At 41.3% G+C, this 20166-nt stretch overlaps 1 protein-coding gene and 1 long non-coding RNA gene across 6 annotated transcripts in view; one reads left to right on the top strand and one right to left on the bottom strand.

The window, feature by feature from the left end:
* Positions 1 to 709: 709 nt before the first annotated feature.
* LOC141925820 (uncharacterized) lies at positions 710 to 3036 on the bottom strand. The gene is made up of 2 exons (XR_012623939.1): positions 2343 to 3036; positions 710 to 1087 (listed from the first exon to the last, which is right to left on the bottom strand). It is a non-coding gene; the product is annotated as an uncharacterized LOC141925820 (long non-coding RNA).
* Positions 3037 to 3393: 357 nt separating this feature from the next.
* ICE1 (interactor of little elongation complex ELL subunit 1) overlaps positions 3394 to 20166 on the top strand; it is a 39233-nt gene continuing 22460 nt past the window's right edge. For 3 of the 5 annotated variants that reach the window (XM_074830432.1, XM_074830461.1, XM_074830470.1), the window contains exons 1-12: positions 3394 to 3566; positions 4410 to 4468; positions 6026 to 6061; positions 6507 to 6524; positions 7309 to 7420; positions 8426 to 8502; positions 15316 to 15353; positions 17253 to 17335; positions 17605 to 17644; positions 17729 to 17785; positions 19532 to 19621; positions 19697 to 19750. In XM_074830432.1, coding sequence (XP_074686533.1) covers positions 3480 to 3566; positions 4410 to 4468; positions 6026 to 6061; positions 6507 to 6524; positions 7309 to 7420; positions 8426 to 8502; positions 15316 to 15353; positions 17253 to 17335; positions 17605 to 17644; positions 17729 to 17785; positions 19532 to 19621; positions 19697 to 19750 — 751 coding nt within the window. In that variant the 5' untranslated portion in view covers positions 3394 to 3479. The other 2 variants (XM_074830442.1, XM_074830452.1) reach the window with 2 other exon arrangements.

Genomic DNA, 20166 nt, shown 5'->3' with positions numbered 1-20166 from the left:
TTAAGGTCTAGTTTGCCTTTGGTCCTTCTAATTTTCTCCCTGCATAGCCTCAGGACATCTTCATAGTCCTCCCGAGTTGCCTGCGCCTTCTTCCAAAGATCATAAACTAACTTTTTTTATCCTGAGTTCCAGCCAAAGCTCTCTGTTCAGCCAGGCTGTTGGTCTTCCCCGTGGGCTCATCTTTTGGCACATGGGGATGGCCTGCTCCTGCACCTTTAATATTTCCTTCCTGAAGAATGACCAGCCTGCCCGGACTCCTCTGCCTTTCAGCACTGCCTCCCTCTGTAAGCAGCTGCCTCCTATCAGTCATGCACCTTTGAGTCAGAGGTGCTTGAAACCCAGCATGCAGATTTTCTGGTTTTGATTTGCTTGTACTATGATGTTCTAACCTCTGACTGCTCTTTCTGGCTAGAAGCAGGTGTTTCTGGCTGCTTCATTCTGCTAGTTCACATCCTGATTTTACATAAATGGCAGTACTTCTCAACTGCTTTATTTTAGCACTAACACATTTTTTTAATGAAATAGAACTTCATACTCAGACTTCTTCACTAATGTAAAAAAAAAAGTGATATTATTCATGAGTAATGACAGTCACTAATAATTTCTCCAATTAATATAACTAATGGTGAAAATCAGCCTTAAGTTTGTCCCAACTGGAGACTGTGTTAGGATGTTTCAAACACTAAATCCAATGACATCTCAAACATCATCTGGTCCTTTAAGTCTTTATTCATGCAAGAGCTCTCTGGAGAGTATGTGGAAATAAAACTTTGGTGCTGGATTAATATGAGTTTCTTTCACACTTACTATAGTTAATAAGCTTTTCTGCTTTAAAGCTGAGACTGCCAGAGACCATGCTGTTGTCAGGTTGACAAGCTGTGAAGATGGTTAGGCACCTTCATTTCCTCCGCGGAGCCTCTCTAATTGCACCTGTCATCAATATTGCCTTCAGTTACTGGTGGTGAGAGGACGACACTTTTGTGATATGAATGACCACCCGAGTGTTGTTTGCGTAGAACTTCTTTGGGAACATCAGCGTCTGATTCTTTCTGTTCTTCATTCAGGAAGGATGATTTATATTTTCTCTCTGAGCAACAGTAAAGAAATCATGCTTAGGTACTGCTGGCTATTTCAGTTCTTTTCAAATGGCCCCAATCAGCAATGAGGAGATTCACAGCTACCAACAGTGGCCAATTTTCTGTTTTATCGTTAACAAAAGAGACCAAAGTCTCTATGACTCAGACCTCACGACACACACATCTTAGCCCTGTAAAAGTCTACTGTTGAACTCACAGGGCTTTTTAAATTTCAGATTTATAACTCTCCTTTTAGATCATGTCTGCCCTTCCATCCCACTGCATCCTCTCTGAACTCTGATGTGCTCATCACTCGAGGTATAATGAAACAGAACTTTGGAACTCCAAGCCCTACCATCTCTCTTCTTCTTGGCCTAAACAAGAGCAATTAAAAAAAGAGCATTTTGTTTACATTATTATTTCATACTCTTTGTTTTAAATTTTAAAATCTCTTAAGTTTTTGAAGGAAATGCTTTTAATAACTAGTTTTTGTAGGGTGCATTAAAGCACATTTTTAAAATATTTTCTTCTTGCCAAAGAATGGGAACTCAACATAAAAACCGGCAATACTGAATTTTCATAAGTTTACTTGCCTACCTCTGCATGTATTCAGAGTCTGAAGCACTGAAACTTATGAGTTTTTACAGAAGAAGTATAAAGAACTAGAAAATTTGGGCATCTTCAATGTTAGAACAGAATTTTAAGGATAACATTTTCACTTAAGGATGAATAGTCGCAAGAAACACTGAACTCTTCTGAAAACCATCTTATCTATTCACTTCTTTCTGATAGAGCAGTTTCTTTCAGAAGAACCCTGCCCTTAACTCTCTCACCTAATAAAGTGCCTTGTTACCTGACATAACCACAGCCCCAACCTCTCAAATCTAAAACGAGTGGAGCTCAGGTCCATTCCAGAAGGGCACTTCACACAGGAAATCTACTCACCCCACAGGGAGTGATTAATTCCAGTGACAATGTCACAAATTCTACTCCTGCTCTAATGAGTATTTTATTATATTGTTTTAAAGCTCTCAAAGTAGAAAGATTGAGAAAGCCTGAAATATGCTGTTTGATGAGAGCATTTATACAGGAGTTACAGGTTTCAATGTCTTAATCAAGCTCCGGTTAACCACGCAGATGTATGCACCATTGTTAGTGAGAAAGAAGATTTAACGTGGATCTGCAGATCTAGAGATGAATAGTAACACCCCTGAGGAACATGTACAAACTACTAGGAAGACGAGGTGAAAAAGCAGTTTGAAGTACCTGGATAAACTGTGAGCCAGAGAAAGTTTCAGGTAGACTCAATGCTGTGTAAGCAGCAGTGTTGCAAAGAGCATTCAGCAGATGAAGTCCAGCGGCATGAGCTGAATAGAAAAAAACCCACCAGCTAATTCACACTGTGTGCAACCATCTGTCCTGTGTACTAGATACTGAATGATTGTTATGGAAATAATGGGATGGGACCGTACGTCAGCAGTAACAGAGTGTGGAAACAACACAGCCAGCAGTCATTACCCTAACTTCTGTTTCGCTAAGCAGTCGAAAGCATGGCCTGCAACGCATGAAGTCTCGTCCCAGCTTGCTCTCTCTATAAAGATGTTGTGTAAGTCGTAGATGCAGGCAGCCAGGATGATACGTGAAACTAAATTTTGCCCCTAAAAACCTCTTTACGAACGCTTGGGTGAAATGAAAAGCTTGATCTCTTGCTAGGAACAGCACGGTCCGGCCAGACGCTGAGTGAGCTCAACTGGTACGCTCCCACTCTGAGAACCGGGTCTGTGTGTGCCGGGGAACAGCGACAGCTCAGCGCGGCCATGCCTAGGCGGCAGCGCTGACCCGCCAGCAACCAGCGGCGGGCCGGGCCGGCGGCGGAGGCGGAGGACAGGCGGGCTGCCCGCTCCGGCCCGGCCGCGCGCGTCCCGCCGGGGCCGCCGTCCCGGCGACCCGGGCTCTGGCGGGGCGCGGCCCCGCCCCCCTACGCCCCGCCCCACCACCGGGGTCCAGCCTCTCGCGCCAGGCGAGAAAGGCTGCCCTAGGCCGGGCCGCAGCAGTGCCCCTCAGGAGTGCCCGCCCATAAAAAAATAGTAATAATAGCGTTTGTAGAAAGGCGCGGCAGACGCGGGAGCAGCCATTCCTTTCAGTGGGTCAAGACAGTGTTCACCGGGCCTTTTAGCGCTCGGCCTCTGCCGTCTTTCCTGCTGCCAGTAGTCAGGCAGCGATGGGGTCACCCTCCGGGAGGCGAAGGAGAGCCGGGTCCTTGCTGAGGCGGTGGCGCGGCGTGTGACGCGCTGCGGCCGCGCCCCCGCGCCGCGGTCGGGGCTGGGCGGAGGGGCGCGTGTGTTGCGCGGGGCGCCGCCGGGCAGCGGGGCCGGCGTGGCGGGGCGGGGCGTGGCGGTCACTATGATGCCGGGAGAGACACCGCCGCCGCCGGCCGGGACTGCAGCCGCCGCCGCCGCGGCTTGCGCGAACTGCGGCGTTCTCCAGCAGGTAGCAGCGGGCCGCCGTCCCGGCGGCGCTGGAGCGCCCGGGGCGGGGTTTTTGCTGAAGGCTGCGGCCGTGGGACTGCGCTGGGCCGCTGGCGGGTGGGGAGCGCTGGGAGCCGCGGCCGCCGCTCCCGGTGCAGCGGGGACGCGGATAGCGAGCGTGGCAAGCGGGCTCTGTAAAAGGAGCAGCAGTGGCGAGCTTTAGCCGGGCCAAATGCGGAGAAGTAGCTCGTGTCTCTGCGGCGCGCCTAGCGGGAGCTGCCAGTGCGATTCTAGGCGTATCCTTTTGAGTTCGCGTGGGGGCAACGGGAGGAGTGTCATCATGCACCTCCCTTCTTCAGCGCTCTTAAGCGAGCGTGGAGTTTATAGTATAACGCCTTGGGCCGTGATTGTTCTGCGTTTAAATGAGGGGAAGGCCCTGCTGAGAGCTCAGCGGGCGGAGGAGATCTTGGGACACGCTTTGAGTATGGATGGAGAATCTGGGGAATCTGTAAGCTCAGACGAGCCAGGTGCCGTTCATTGGTAGTGTTCTGCCAAAGCTTAATTTGATTGTGAGAGAAAAAGTTATGGGGATTTTAGTATATAATCTGCTGCAAAGGCAAGGTTTGAAGAGCTTTTGTTGTAAAGCCTCATCTAAATACGCATACTTTCTTGTGGAGCCTGCATCCTCTATATGTATTTGTGTATTTTTGGTGAATTAGTAGCTTGTTCACTAAGAGAACTGAAAAAAGAATACAGATTATTGTATCATGTAGAACAGTAACAATCACTTCAGGGGTTATTTACAGTGTATAGTACTGGTTTTTGGGGTGAAACTTCTTTACCAACTTGAGACTCTTCCTTACAGAATATAAATGAATATGTAGCCGCATTAATTGCACTGAAGCAAAAAATGATTGATGGAGAGTAAGTACAATTGCATGAGTGTTGTGGGGTTTTTTTGGTTGGTTTTTATTGCTCTTAAGTTCTTAAAGCAATGCACCAAATACATTCTGTAGAATGTAGATGTTTGTTAATGTACAAAACTAAATTTTCCTCAAAATGAAAGTAACTTCTTCATGAACAGGTCCTAAACCTAGACTGTAAGGTTTCTTTAATTTATGCCCTAAAACATCTGTGTGTAATGGTAGTAAAACGGGGCTATCTTGTTAAGCTATAAAAGCTTATATATTATTTGATACACTAGCGGAAGCAGCTCTTTGAAGAGATTTATTTCACTGTATCTGTTTTGAAGAATACAGTATGAGAACTAAAAGTTGAACACAGGTGCATGCAAACCTTTTCAACAGAATTTAGTCTGAGCATTAAAGTGTGCTGTTGGGATTAAATAACAATATGAAAAGTGAGGCTGAACATCGGTCAGAACAGTAAGGTTCTGAAATGCTTCTCGTAGTTTGCTTTCTCTTCTGTGATTGCTTCCGCTTTTTCTCAATAACCATCAACGTATGATTGTATGGAATAATGTATCAAGATATGTTATGTATACCTCTATGCTATGGCCTAATATCCTTGCTGTGTCTCCTAATTGTAATGGTTTATTTCTGACGTACCCTTTCCCAGGTATGTGTCAGTCTGGCTTTAACAAATCTAAATTCCAGTCCTGCATTCTGGTTTCCAAAAAGCATTTAAGCGAGCCCTCACCAAGTTAACTGGGACCCTTTTCTTCAAAGCTCCTTTACTGTGTCCATAGATTCCTTTTCCTACGTCCAAACTTTGTGTCCCTCTTCTCTCTGCCAGTGTATATATTGCTTGTGGGAATTACCTCTTCTTTAATTACTTCCAGCTCAGCCCCTTTCTTTTTTGCCTTGATTACTTTTAACTGTTGCAAGAGAAGGTGATGCAGCCCTGTCTATTGGAGTAACTGCCACGGTATTTATTTTTCTTATTCTTCTCTCCATTCTTAAAAACCATCACATTTGAGGAAAGGAGAGAATAGCTTTCCTTGGTGCTGTCCTGTGGCCCACTGTACACCTTGAATCAGAGGAAGCGTTGCCCTCTTAGGCTGCTAGGAGAAGAGTGTAAAGATTAAAGCCTTTTAGGGTCTTTTGAACTCTTTTTTCTTACATTTATGTATTCTTTCCAAGGAAAATATCCTTTTAACTTTGGTAATTAGGATATGATTTTGTGATAATATGTAAATTCTTTTATTATATGAATGTTACATTCTTTACCTAAATAATGTTTTTGGGTTTTTGTTTTTTGGGTTTTTTTAAAGCTGCAAATAGTTAATGGCTACAAATTTGTATAATTGTCAGTTGGTGGGTTTTTTCTAATTTAAAGCAGGCTGATTTGAGGTTTGAATGGCGTAATGAAATGAGTTCTATTGACTGCTATCAGAAAATACAAATCAGTCGTACACTTTCTGTATTTATCAATAAAGCAAAAGGAAAGGTATCCTAAGACGTGATTATCAAAATCAGGTGAGAAAATGAGTAATGTCTTTTTTTTTTTTTTGTCTTGCAGTCGTTTGCTGACAGAATATCAACAGAAATGCACTGATATCCTTCACATTTCTATTAGTATTCTTGCAGAATTAATATATTAACATTTCTTATAAAAGGGCTTGGGGCTTTTTATTGAAGCTTTAATTTAAGAGGTGATGCCTCTAGTAAAGAACGGACTGGATAGGCTTTATAAAGTAAACAGGGCTTTGGTATTAAAACTGTCCACTTAAGATCTGGCTGTGTCTAATATATGACTTAATATGAACTAGTTGAAATCTGCGTCACCGAGAATTACTTGGGTTTTTTTCATGTAACAGAAGAAGCTCTGCTTATTCACTTCAGACCTATTGAAATGTTTCAATGAAACAAGTTTTGCAAGTCCCGTGTTTTTTGCATGGAAATATTCATTGACTGTTTCTTTGCAAGTGGTGATTGGATTGAAATATACTTAAGGACATTTGATAAACTGCTTTTAATTTCTACCTTAACAAGAGATTACAGCTTCAGTTTGCTGAACGGTAAGTTTGATTTAAATTGTTTACTAAAGATGCTGTGTTCTTTATGTCTTGGACAGTTTTAGGAGTCTGATGTAACAGCAACAGCCCTGGGTCTAGGCCGAGCTTTTAATATGGTCCTTTCTTTTACCATACTTCCTAGGCCTTAGTTAGCAAAGATACCTTTGATGAGGAGAGAAATTTGTCCTCCTCCTACAATACCTCTGTGAAATTCTTTACTGGCCCTGTGTTACATAAGAGTCTATAGTGACCAAGAGGAGATGCAGAGATCATATTTTGGTGGTGGTTAAACATAAGCATATTTGGGGTGGCCATATTTGTGTGAAGCGTTTTGTTGTAGAGTTGTGACTGTGTGCCCTTGCTTACTGTACTTGATTATAGAGGAAGAGGCAGCATATAATCTTTACAGTCTTCATCCTGCCTGCTGAAAAATCCTGCAGTGGACTCTGCTCTTGTTTCACAGCGCTACCTATGTAGAGACACTTATTCCTGGCACTTCATTATAGGCAGCTGAGCAGTACTGCATGGCACATGCCATCTGCTTGCATCTAGCTTTAGGCTCAGCTTAATGTTTTTAAATCAGCTGTTGACTTTTCTTTGACTGTAAAATGTTGGATAAAAAATGAGAACACTCAGACTATTAGAAGCCTTTGGGTATCTCACAGCATTTTTCCGTAGGGGAAAGCAAAATACTCAGACACTTGCCTGAAGAATCAGTACATTGAGTTTGAAAGCAACCGTGGGTTTTGGCAATTTTTTTTTTTTTTCATTACACTTTCTGTTTCAGAGAGATCTCTGCTCTTCGTTGCCAAGTGGAGCAGATGCTACAGAAAATCCTGCCTCTGGAAAAGTGCCAGGAAGAGTTGGGTTCCTTGAAAGCAGAGCTGGAAGAGAAAAAGGTGAGTTTGTGAGGTTTAAATAACTTGCACTTTTCCTGTTGAAAGAAATGTATATATTTAATGCTCATCTTAATGAAGCAGGCTTTAATGAGCCCAGTTGTTATTTCCAGCTCATTGGGACAGGCAGCTCTGGTTTTAGGTGAAATTAATTAAATGACAGCAGGTTTCAGATAGGCAAAAAGTTCAGGCTTTGTAGCTCCTATGATTTTTGATCAGATTATTTGGGCTTTATTTCCTTATTTAGGAAGGAAGGAGATGCATTCAAATTCCATTGGTTTTCTGTTCTGATTATATTAGATTACTGAACTCTCTATAACTTGTACTACTAAAAAGTTGCAAAGAAGATTGGTGCAGAATAGAATTTTGCTTCTGTTACCATTTTGCACATATGCTTTTACATTGTTATCTACTTGGGTTTATTTTTAATTTCTCTCCCATACCTTAGCTGAGATTTAGTCTACAGAAGACAAGCTTTTGACCGTTCAAACCATCTAAATATATACACTTTCTAGGCATTAACTATTATTTCTGAAAAAAAACCCACCCTCTTTTAGTTTTTTCATACGGGCACAAGGTAGGATATTAACCTTTGTCTTGTCACTGTACCTAGTTTTTCTTCTACATTAGAATTGTTTTTTTAAATCCTTTTTCCTCAGCAAGCGTTAGTAGCTGATGTCCTGATGGCAGTTTTTCAGAAAAAGCAGGATTATTTGCATGGTGTCTAATAGTTGTGCTCTTGTCTTCAGCTTTCAGTTCCTATCCAGATAGGTGTTGGAGGCACATACTCAAAAGATAGATAGATATAGATTTATTTATTTGTTTGTTATAACTTTTGGTTTTAAAGAAGAGGAGGAATAACCTAACTTTTCAACTTGCTTGTTTTCTCATTGAATATACTTTTTTGGCTATGCACTGTTTTCATTAGAATAGGTAAAGTGTCTGCCATCTATTTTTTTTTTTCCCCTCAGTAAGGGCATATTTTAACTGTGCTTTCCTTCTTCACAGAGTTCTCTCAAGATTTATCGGGAGAGTCAACTGGAATATGGTAAAATTAAAGAAGAAATAGTAAACAGTGATGCTGTGTGAGTGATGCTTCTTTTTTTCACAACCTTTCTTTTCCCCCTCTTACGTCTTCCAGAACTTGGTCTTTTATCTTACCTAGTTATGCTTACCACTTTTCTAAAATTTTTATGTTTATGGGTTCTTAGAAGAGGGAGTTGATGGAAGAATGGTCTTAAGTTTTGTAACAAACACTCTGAAAGGTAGTATTAGTTTAATTATTATCCTGTCTTGAAGTGGCTTTTGATGGTGGCTTAGCAAAGAGCTGTTTTTAAGAACAGGATGAGATTTGAGAAGCTGTAGTTTCTCCAGTTTTAAGTGGGTTTTACACTTGGCTTTTTGTTATTATGCTGATAAATCTCTGAGACTGATATATAAATGACATTGCCAAAATGATCTGCACTTAAAATCAGTCCTTAAAGTAATTGTTTTTTAAAGAAACAGCTCAGCAGGCCCTGAGCTGTCCACCATGTTTGGAAATGGGCAGGAGGGATTTGGCACCAGAAATGCAGGAGCCGTTTTTGCTGCCATAGTGCAGAATATCATGAAGCTCACCTTGATAATTCCCAAAGTTTGTTCTTCCAGTAAGCAGTCACTCAAAAGCTTCCTTGCCTGGAGCATATATGTGTGTTGTCATGTCTTACAGCTCTTGATGGACTTTCTAATGAATTTGTCTAATTGGTTTTTAACCCTGTTACACTCCTAGCCTCTGAATCACCTGTATCAGGGAACTGTGACTTCACAGTATTGTATGGAAAGATACTTATGCTCTCAAAAGAGAACCAAATAATACACAGATGGGTGTTGCAAGTTTGTAGTTGTGGTTATTTTCTCCATGTGCATCACTTTGCGTTTATCAACACCAATGATTACTCTCTACCTGCTTGGAATTCTAAGACCCTTCTGCTGTTTTTTGTAGTCAGCTTTTCTCTCTTATGTGTTCCAGCACACATTCTTATGGGATTCACACTGATGACTCCTTCTTTCCTTCTAAATTGGCTATCGTTTTTAACTTTGGTGTTCCTAAGTTATTTTGGTGTTATCAGCAGCTGAGGGAGGTGGTCATTCCCCTCTATTCAACACTGGTGAGGCCATACCTGGAATACTGTGTCCAGTTCTGGGCTCCTATGTAGAAGAGAGGTATGGGCATACTGGAGGGAGTCCAACAAAGGGTCACAGACATGATCAAGGGACTGAGGCATCTCTCAAATGAGATACCCTAGTATCTTTACACGGCTTGTGAAACATATGGTACTTGCAAGCACAGCAGCAAGCTGCTGTCATCCAAAACATTGTACAAGCAGACTAGCATTTTTGTCAGTTGCTGTTGTCACTTCTTGTGCTGGACTGCACTTATTTCACATGTAGGTACTCTGTATTTTGTGAGCTTAAAGGAATCTTTAGCACATCGTGCTAGCTAAGAGCAGCAGAGAGCAGCTACCCCATTGCTAACTGCATCTTAAGAGGGAGCTCACCACCCTAATGTGCTGGCAATATACTGTGTCAATATAGATATATCGGCTGTATCCTGTCTGTCACTTAGATCTTCAAGAAGGAGGAACCAGGGAACTACAGGCCAGTCAGCCTCATCTTGATTCCTGGAAAGTAACAGAGCAGCTCATCCTGGAACCCACTTCCAGGCACATGAAGGACAAGAAACTCCTCAGGAGTAGTCAGCATGGCTTCACCACGGGGAAATCATGCTTCACCGGCTTGATAAACTTCTATGGTGACCTGACATGCCTGGTAGATGAGGGGAGAGCAGTGGCTGGTGTCTGCCAGGCCTTCAGTAAGTCCTCTCACACTGTCTCCCATAAGAACCTCGCAGCCCCTCAAGCTGTTGCTGTAGGGGCTGGATGAGCAGACAGTGAGGTGGATTGAACGCTGGCTGCACGGCTGGGCCCTGAGGGTGCTGATGAGCAGCACAAAGTCTAGTTGGAGGCTGGTTGGCCCTGGGAGGAGAGGAGAGGGGCCACATACTGGTTCCAGTCCTGTTCAACATCTTCATTAGTGATCTGCACAATGGGGCAGAGTGTAGCTTCAGCCAGTTTGCCAGTGACACAAAGCTGAGAGGAGAGGCTGATGGGCCAGAGGGACATGTTGCCATCCAGCACAAGATTGACAGGCTGGAGAAATGGCTGACAGAAACCTCGGGAAGTTTGTCAAGGAGAAGTGCAAAGTCCCACACCGGGGGGGGAACAATCCCACACACCAGTATATGGTGGGGGCCACCCAGCTGGAAAGCAGCTTGGCAGAAAAGGCTCTGGGGATCCTGCTGGACACCAAGTTGGACACGAGCCACTGATGTACGCTTGTGGCAAAGGCTACGGCTATCCTGGACTGCACTAGGCAAAGTACTGCCAGCAGGCTGAGGGAGGCGATCCTTCCCCTCTACACTCAGCACTGGTGAGGCCACCCCTGGAGTACTGTGTCCAGTTCTGGGCTCCCCAGTACAAGAGAGACATGGATGTACTGGAGAGAGTTCAGTGAAGGACCACGAAGATGATTAAGGGGCTGGAACATCTCTCCCTTGAGGAAAGGCTGAGAGAGTTGGGACTGTTCAGCCTGGAGAAGAGAAGGCTCAGGGAGATCTCATCAATGTGTATAAATACCTGAAGGGAGGGTGCAAAGAGGACGGAGCCAGGCTCTTTTCCATGATGCCCAGTGACAGGATCAGAGGCAACGGGCACCAACTGAAACATGGGAGATTCCCTCCAAACATCAGGAAATGCTTTTTACTGTGAGAGTGAGTGAGCACTGTCACAGGTCACCCCGGGAGGTTGTGGTCTCTCCATCCTTGGAGATACTAAGAAACCATCTGGACATGGCCTGGGCAGCAAGCTCTAAGTGGCTCTGCTTGAGCAGGGTGGGTTGGACAAGGTGTCTTCCAGAGATCCATTCCAACCTCAGTCATTGTGATGCTATAGCTATTTTATATACCTTTGGCTTTGAGGCCACTTTAAGCAGTAGATCATATGAGCTCAGTAATTTGAGAGCTGAGTTTCTTCAGAAGCATAATTCTAGTGAATTGTTCATAAAATGTTAATCTACAGTTACTGTAAAATAATTTAGGTCAAAAATTATCTCTCAAGTCCTTCAGTCCAATCTGCCATTCAGAGCCGGTGTCAAAGTTAGGTTGCTCAGGACCTTGTCTGACTGGATTTTGAATATTTACAAGGATGGCAGTTCCCCAATTCTGAGCTTATAACAAGTGTGGTAACTTGAGACGAATGCACATGTCCACTGTGAAGATTTTAGGTACGAAATCATTCCTACAGACAAGCTTTGAAAAAAGTACTCAAAACACTAGACTTTTCCAGAAGTACGGTTGCTCGTTTAAATTAAAAGATCGCATTCTAAGGATGAAGTAAATGACAGACACAGTTGTTGTTTGTATTTATAATTTTCAACTTTTGAGTATTACAAATGTAACCACATTATGTTTTTTGTAGTTTGAGTAGATTATAATACTGTATGTATTCTGCTTCTGAATGTAGCTTCTGTTAGCATACCTTTCTTTCAGCTTCAGTTGTGTGTGCATCTTAAAAATCAGATGGGAGCTTGAGTTGCATAGCATAAGAGGAGTTCTGTCCAAGTGCATCATCTATGAGCCTTGCTTTTTGTGAATTACTAGTTTTAACATGTACCAGTATTCTTAATGTAAGCATGTGTATTGATGAAATTAGTCAGCATACTACTGCACTTGTAAAAGTAACTGTTTCATCTGTAAAAATCATTGCAATGATAAATGTTGGCATTTAGTGGCTGTCTGGTTATTCAGATTCTTAGTTGTTTGAATCATAGAATTTCTATCTTGAGAAGGGGACCTACAACTGTCACTGAGTCCAGTGCTCCTTGTTCCTTGTAGGACTACCTAAAACTAAACCATATGACTAAGAGCATTGTTCAGATGCTCCTTGAACTCTGACAGGCTTAGTGCCCTACTTCCCTGGTTCAGGTACTGACCACCCTCACAGTCAAGAACCTTTTCCTAATGTCCAATCTGATTCATTCCATTTCCTCATGTCCTGTCACTGGTCATCAGAGAGAGGAAATCAGCTCCTCCCCCTCCACTGCCCCCCTTGAGGAGGTTGTAGACTGTGATGAGGTCACCCCTCAGCCTTCTTTTCTCTTTGCTGAATAAACCAAGTAACCTCAGCTGTTCCTCATAAGTCTTGCCTTCTAGACCTTTCACCATATTGGTTGCCCTTTTCTGGACACACTAATAGTTTGATGTCCAGTCTTATATTGAGACACTTAAAACTGCACACAGGCCTTGAGGTGGGGCTGCACCAGGGTGGTCTAATGGGACAAACCTTCCCCGACCAGCTAGCTGTGCTGTGCTTGATGCACCCCAGGACACAGTTGGCTCTTTTGGCTGCCAGGTAACACTGTTGACTCACATTCAACTTGCCATCAACCCAGACCCCCAGATCTCTTTCCACATCTGCTCTCCAACCTCTCGTCTCCCATTTTGTATGTATAACCAGGATTAGCCCATCCCAGATGGAGAATCTGGCACGTGCTCTTGTTAAATTTCATATGGTTGGTGACTGCCCAGCTCTCTAGTCTGTCCAGATCTCTGTAAGGCCTCTTTATCCTCAAGGGAGTCTACAGCTCCTCCTAATTTTGTATCATCAGCAAACAATGTACACATTTGACTCATGCATCCAGATCATTTATAAAAACATTAGAGAGCACTGACCCTAAAATGGAGCCCTGGGCAATCCCACTGGTGAATAGCCACCAGCCTGATATAACCCCATAACTCTGAGCCTGCCCCCTCAGCCAGTCGCTTACCCAATGTGTTGTGGACTTGTCTAGCTGCATGCTAGACATTTTGTCCAGAAGGATACTGTGAGAGATGGTATCAAAAGCTTTGCTAAAATCCAGAAAAACCTATATCTACTGGCTTCCCATAGGTCAAATAGATGGGTGACCTTGTCATAAAAGGACATGAGCAAGGATAACCAGGACTTTCCCCTTGTGAACCTGTGCTGGCTTTGACCAATGACTGCATTGTCTCTCAAGTCTTTTTCAATAACTTCCAGAATAACCTTCTCCATAATTTCACCTGGCACTGGAGTGAGCCTGACAGGCCTGTAAATACCATGGCCTTCCTTCTTACCCTTCTTGAACATTGCGACAACATTTGCCAGCTTCCAGTGAACTGGGACCTCTCCAGACTCCCAAGCCCATTGAAAAATAATGGAGAGAGGTCCCGTGATTACATTGGCCAGCTCTTTTAGTACCGTGGGATGAATCCCACCAGGCCCCATAGACTTCCATGCATCCAGCTGGAGCAGCAAGTCTTGAACAAGTTCAGAGCTGGGTGGGAGTTTATCATTCCCCCAGTCATGGTCTTCCAACACAGAGCTCTGGGCATCCCATCATCGGTGTCAGAGACAGGTGAAAAAGGCATTAAATGTCTCTGCTTTGTCTATGTCCCTGTTTGTTAGGTGACGGACCTCATCAAGTAACAGACCACTGTTATCTCTGATTCTCCTTTTGCTGTTAACATACTTGAAAAAGCCTTTTTTGTTGTCCTTCAACGTACTGGTGAGCTTGAACTCTAATTGAGCTTTGGCTGCATGAATCTTCTCCCTGCAATGGTGAACAGCATCTCTGTAGTCCTCCCTTGTCGCCTGTCCTTGCTTCCGATGTCCATGCATTGTAGATGCAGTGCTTCTGTGCATTGGTCAGGAGATAATCTGCAGAGAAACAGAAGTTTGTTACCTGCTATTTTTTAAAGGACAACCCGCCTGTTTTGGTTTTTTTTCTTTTTTTTCTGCAAAGGTGTTTTATGAGGATTTTTTTCTGAAATTCTCACCAATGGCTTGACTGTCAAAGCCACCATCTGAGTATAGAGAGTTAAGTATGAACCTGTTCAGGCTGAGAAGACCCAAGAGCATCAGTCTATTACTTTATAGTATAAATGCTTTAACTACTGAGCATGCTAAGGGTCTGTGATGGGCCAACATCATCCTGTTTCTGAGTGAGTTTTCAAATGTATTCCAGTTAATGTGTGAAGTGATGATTAAAGCTTGCACATCCAGAAAGGCTTAGGCTGTAAATCTCAAACCATTATATAAGTTTTAATATGGGGAATGGATGAACTGTGTTCTTTGTGAAAGTGATCAGTGAGCATTGGTAGCTTGTCTTTGTCAGGACAGGGTCCTCTCTTATCACACAAGTTTAAAAACTGTTTCTGGGATACTGGGATTTGACAGAAGAAAATAATAGAAGTGTTTACTGGGGTTTTTTTATTTTGTTTTCCAGTTCCATGTATGTTTTACATATAAGGTAGAGTTGGAAATGCTGAGGTCAAAATTGCTCCGAATGCATAATTTTTGTGGTTTGGTTTTAGTAAACGCCTGAATATTCTGAACAAAAAGCTGTGGGACGTAAGTGATCCTGGAGACTATTCCTGATTATCTCATTGCTTAGGTCTTATTGATTGTAAGCAAGGCTTAATTGTTTTTAAGGAGTAAAACTAACCTGTCTGTATTACATCACAGAAATGCAAAAGACCAGAAGCCGGTTTTCTTGGGTTGTGTTTGTAACTTGCAGTTGTAGCTGAAGGTATATTTATGTGCCTGAATTAGTGGACTGACTCTCTAAATAGCAAACTCTACATCTGTAACAGATACAGATACAGAGAATGACAGCAACATGCCACTGATTTAAGTTTTCAACTTCAGGGATACATTGGTCTCATAGGCCCTGGGTCTAGGAGGTGTGTTTTCTCTGAAATGGCTAGATTTTTTTTTTTTCCTGGCTTTTTGTGCAACATAATTCTATACAAAAATGATGTATTAATTCCTTCTTTTTAACAGGAGAAAGAAACTGGAAACAAAAGTGAAGAAACTTGAAGGTAACTTTCTATATTGTGTTACTGTGATGTTGTCCTACTCCATCTCTTGATTCCTTTTTTATCCAAAGAAGTAATCACAACTTTCTAATGCTGAGGCCCCAAGGAGCAAGGCAGGGTAATACTATGAGTGGTACTTGGTCTCTGAATTACATCGGCCCTCCTGCAAAATTTTTTCTGTTGAGTATTTTAGGCATATGGCGTAAATGAAGTTGTAAGGGAACTTCTGGTCATGAAAATCTCAACGGATGGAGTCTGTCCAGCCTGTCCAGGCAACCAGATTCACTGCATGACTGTCTTTGTGGTGAAAACCTTTTCCTTATAGCCAGTTGGAAACTTTTGTTTCAACTTATGCCTGATGTCTCTCGTCTTCCCACCATGCACCACTGAACAGTCTCATCCCATCTTCTTGATACCTCCTTGTAGGTACAGGAAAGCTGCTCTTGGATCCTTTCTACGGTTTTTTTTTGTTGGGGTTTTTTTCCTCTCAGGCTAATTAAGTCTAGTTCAATGAGCCTGTTTTCACAGGGCATGTGCTCCAGCATTCTAATAAGCTTGGCAGGATTCTTCTAGTCACGTTTATCATCATATTTAAATATGTAGTGATCCTGACACATGTTTTCTGATTTTTAAATATTCTGGCAGTTGGTTTTGGTTAGTTTGCTTGTTTTGTTTTTAAGTAAAGATAAAGCACTTGTCACGTGGCACTGTGCTTTTCTTTGCTAGTAGAGGGTGGATATGCATAAAGCATTCTGATATTTAACTTGCTGCACTGTTAGTTGGCGAGGCAAATATTTTCATTCATGGCACACTTGCAGCTGTGCATACACAGTTTAAAGTACAGCAAACTGAGTGACTTGTGTCTTAGTGTTAGAAACTGCCCAAATCCTACTGTAAAGTACAGGTAAAGGTTGTTTATTTTGATGAGCATTTTGAAGTTCTATTACATGTCAGCAAGTTTTTTATACCCTCTTGCCCCAAAAAACTCAAATTCTGGCAGAGCTAGAACAAAATACTGTGAGACAGTTTGCATTATGTCCAGTCCGAGTGGCTGGTTTATCTGTTTTGTTCTTTTCTGTATTCATTAAGTATCGCAGGCCCCGTATTTTAGTCTGGTATCTTTTGTCAATCTGAAATTTTCCCATGATTGTTTTTTGTCAACCTACCACCTTAGCTGCCTTTTTAATGCTCTTTCTTTTGATATGTGCTCTTCTGTGACCTGATCTGATCAGCAGGCAAGTTCCATCTGTCTTTTCTCTGCTTTCCGTGTGTAAGTCACCAAGGTGATCTCTCAGGAGTTCTCTCAAGTGTCTCTTTTGCTTGAGAATTTCCCTAGGAACCTCACATTCAGTCCTCACTTACCTGCCCTGTACTCTTTATTCCCACCCATCTGCACTCTTCCCAGGTGTCTGTTAGACATGAAGAGATAAGGTACTCTTCTCTGATACTAGTCTTGAGTGCTATCTGCATCTTTCTAATGCGGTTGGTTACGGTGTTTTCATCTTTGAACCAGAGCCTTCTTTTAAATAGAGTAAAACACATGAAAAAAACATTGCACCTCATCCTTAATTTTATTCCCTTTTTTCACTTAGTGTATATTGCTCTACAATACAGTATCATTACAATATGACCCACTCTTCATTCTTGCATGTAAGTGAGAAAGGTTATAAATGTATTTTAGTAGTTCAGAACAGTAATTATGCGGTGGAAGATGACATACTTGTATGCATGAGTTGTTATCTTAATGAGCCAAAATATAACTTCAATAGATTTGTATTTCACACTGTCTTTTTTTTTTTTTTTCCTGGTAATTTGATATGCAAACTGGTGACCAGTGCTACTTAAATTAGTTGTCTCTTATGTTGTAGTTTTTAACTTGAATTTTTGTTCTCTTTCTTGAAGAAGCTGCAACAAAGCATGCACAGGACTTCAGGCAACTGAAAACTGAAAAGAAAAGGCTTGAAAAGGAGCTAAAGAAGGCGCAAGTAAGATTTTTCTGGTCTTTTGGATTAAGCTTCTTTTAGTATTTCTGGGGGAAAAAATGGAAGCTACTAGTAATTGGGATACTGAAATAGTAAAATTACATTTGTTGGGGATATTGAGTAACTAAACATAGCAATTCACTGTAAGATATAGAAATTTTCCAGCTGAAGCATGACCTTTGAAATGTTGATTTATATTTCATGCTAATTAAGAGTAGATGCTCTACAAACTATGTATAGCCTTAAAAATTAATATTATTTAATTTTAACAGGGAAAACTTGATGGTGTAATTAAAGAGAAGTGCAGAAAAGGTAAGTGTTCACCTTTGATTGCCTTCAGATTTGTGTGTGGTATTGTTCTGTTTGAGCATTTCCCCCCTCTTCTCTTTTTAATAGTTAAGCATGTGGAGACCCAGAGTTCCAGTGAAGATCTTACAACAGATATAGACAAAGGTAAGATTTTTTTGCAAGACTGTTATCTGTGTGGAACCAACTATTACGAATTTATTGCAACTCTTCCAGAGTTGCATTTTTGGTAACAGAAGATACTGCCAGAAATGCTGTGAGAGCAGATGTGGTTGATTCAGATATGTTACACTGATGAAGGACTAATGTAATAGTCTTATTGTAATAATACTATTTTCAGTTTTGCAATAAGAAAAATACTTGATTCATTAAAATAACTAGTTTACCCCATGCATGTGTGACATCAGTTGCTGTGCCATTAGAAAACAATGCAAACACAGAAGAATACAATACCATTGTCTTCGAAGCTTATTGAAATCACGAAGGAAGCATGAAAAGCAAAAGACACAAGATAGGAGTGTAATCTGCCACAGTTCTCTGTGAGGCTCTGTAAATCAAGTAGAAATCCAGGATGTATAGTTGTTTCTTACCCTATTGACTTTTTTTCCCCTAATGATCTAAAATATCTGCTACAAATTGTCTGAATCTAACCGTGTAATGGAGGAAACTCCTTCTAAACTTCCTCTAAATTTCTGAGGCAAAACTTTAAGCAAATTTAGGTTTTCCATTTTTGCAGTCTTTTATAATACTGGTATTGCTTTTGAATTGTTTAGAAATTCTGAAGGCAGTTTTCAGGCAGAAGAAGAACTTCCCTGCTCTGTTTCTTGCTTTACAATATTTGTATATAAATTTTCTTGCCAAAATTAAACTTTTCTGAAAAAGTTAGACCTTGTCAGTTCTTGTGTGTCTTGGCATATTTTTACTGCCTTTTGGATTGTACTAAATTGGTACCCAGTTTCATCCTTTAATTTTTAGTTAATGGCAAAATGGGAAAATTAAGATCTGAGCTCTAATTTGAGCTTCAGATAGCAGCAAGGCGTTATTACTAATGAGAAATTGTTAGTGTTGTTAATAGCTGTCATGCAAAATTTGGCAGGTTTTCGTCTTATGTGCTGAGGTTTTTTTAATAATGTCTCTTCATAAAATAGTAGCAGTTTGCTATGGTCTTTGACTTCCAGAATTGGCACAAAACCAATAGTCTCAGTACCTGATTGTTGGATCTGATGATAGTTTTGGCATGAGTAGGTTAGGTGCTTGTGTATTTTGTTGAGTTTTTGGTCTGTTTCTCCCTCTCCACCTGCCCTTCTGGTTCTGGAACTAGGTGTTTTGGCATCACCTAGCAATGGTGCTGGTAGGACTCTAGACAATGTCTATTAATGTTGTGGCCTGATAATTAATTCAGATACATTTAATGTGCTGTTGCTCCATGGTAAGACTAAGATGAGTTACTGCTGAGTGAGCATCAAGAAAGAATGTGATATAAATACTTTCTTCCTAAAAGATTTCCTTCCTCATTTATGTTCGTGTCACCTGAGTTGTTTTAGCAAGCTGTTTAATTTCACTAATGCTACATTCAAATCTGCTCTTACATTTTTCTCTGGGGGCTGCTACAACTTTAAGCCACCCTCACTATAGAAAGGAAAAGCTAAAGCATTCTGCAACTGTTCCTTCAGTCTGCTGTGTGGCTGTGACCAATACAGGATCCATTCCCTCAATGGCATTTAGCATTTCTCTTTCTCCGAAACTAAAATGCCTTTATGTCCTTTGTCTTAATTTTGTTGTGGGTATTTTGTTGTAGGCATGTCTGTGTTCTGAGTAAAATTAAACATAAATACTTAGCCCTTTGAGCAACTGAGGTTTTCCTCAATTTATAAAATATTTTTTTTTTAACAGAAAAAATAAAGCTGTTGTTAGAAGAACTCTGGATGTGCATTGACAGTGCAACAGGAAAAAGAGAGAATCAGGAAAATGATCCTGTCTTGGGTGAGATAGCATGCAAAGTCCTGCAATTTTCTTGAAACTGTCTCTCTTTCTGACCAAAAATAAATATTTTTTCAGCTTCTGTTCAGGATAAGGCATGGCCTGGAAAAAGAAGTCAGACTGCTACAGAAGGTAGGTTCCAGTAAATGTGAATTTATTAATATACAAGTGCATTAATGTAGTCTTATTGGTGTATCATCAGGTTGAGTACTGTTTGCATAACATTTTTTTGACAGACTTAAATACTTTCCTTGGTGATTGTGTGGTCAAGTACATGTGTGATTAGAATATTTGAAAATAATTGGAAATTTGAACAGCCAAGTAAACTGGAATGCTCTTCTAAAAAAAGGTGTTGTAATCTGCTGTTGCAATTGAGAAATCAAATTATTTTACTATCAGCTGCTTTGACTATTTCTAAGAAGTCAAAACTCACCTCTCATGTTTGTACCTTAATTATTATATCGTTATAAACTCTGCAGTATATAATGTGAATTAGGGGATGCAAGCACTCTTTTTAGTCTGAAACAAACACATGGTAACATAGTTGG

Source organism: Strix aluco, chromosome 1 (assembly GCF_031877795.1).
Source record: "Strix aluco isolate bStrAlu1 chromosome 1, bStrAlu1.hap1, whole genome shotgun sequence".
Lineage (NCBI taxonomy): Eukaryota > Metazoa > Chordata > Aves > Strigiformes > Strigidae > Strix > Strix aluco.
This window is presented reverse-complemented; position numbering and strand designations above follow the sequence as displayed.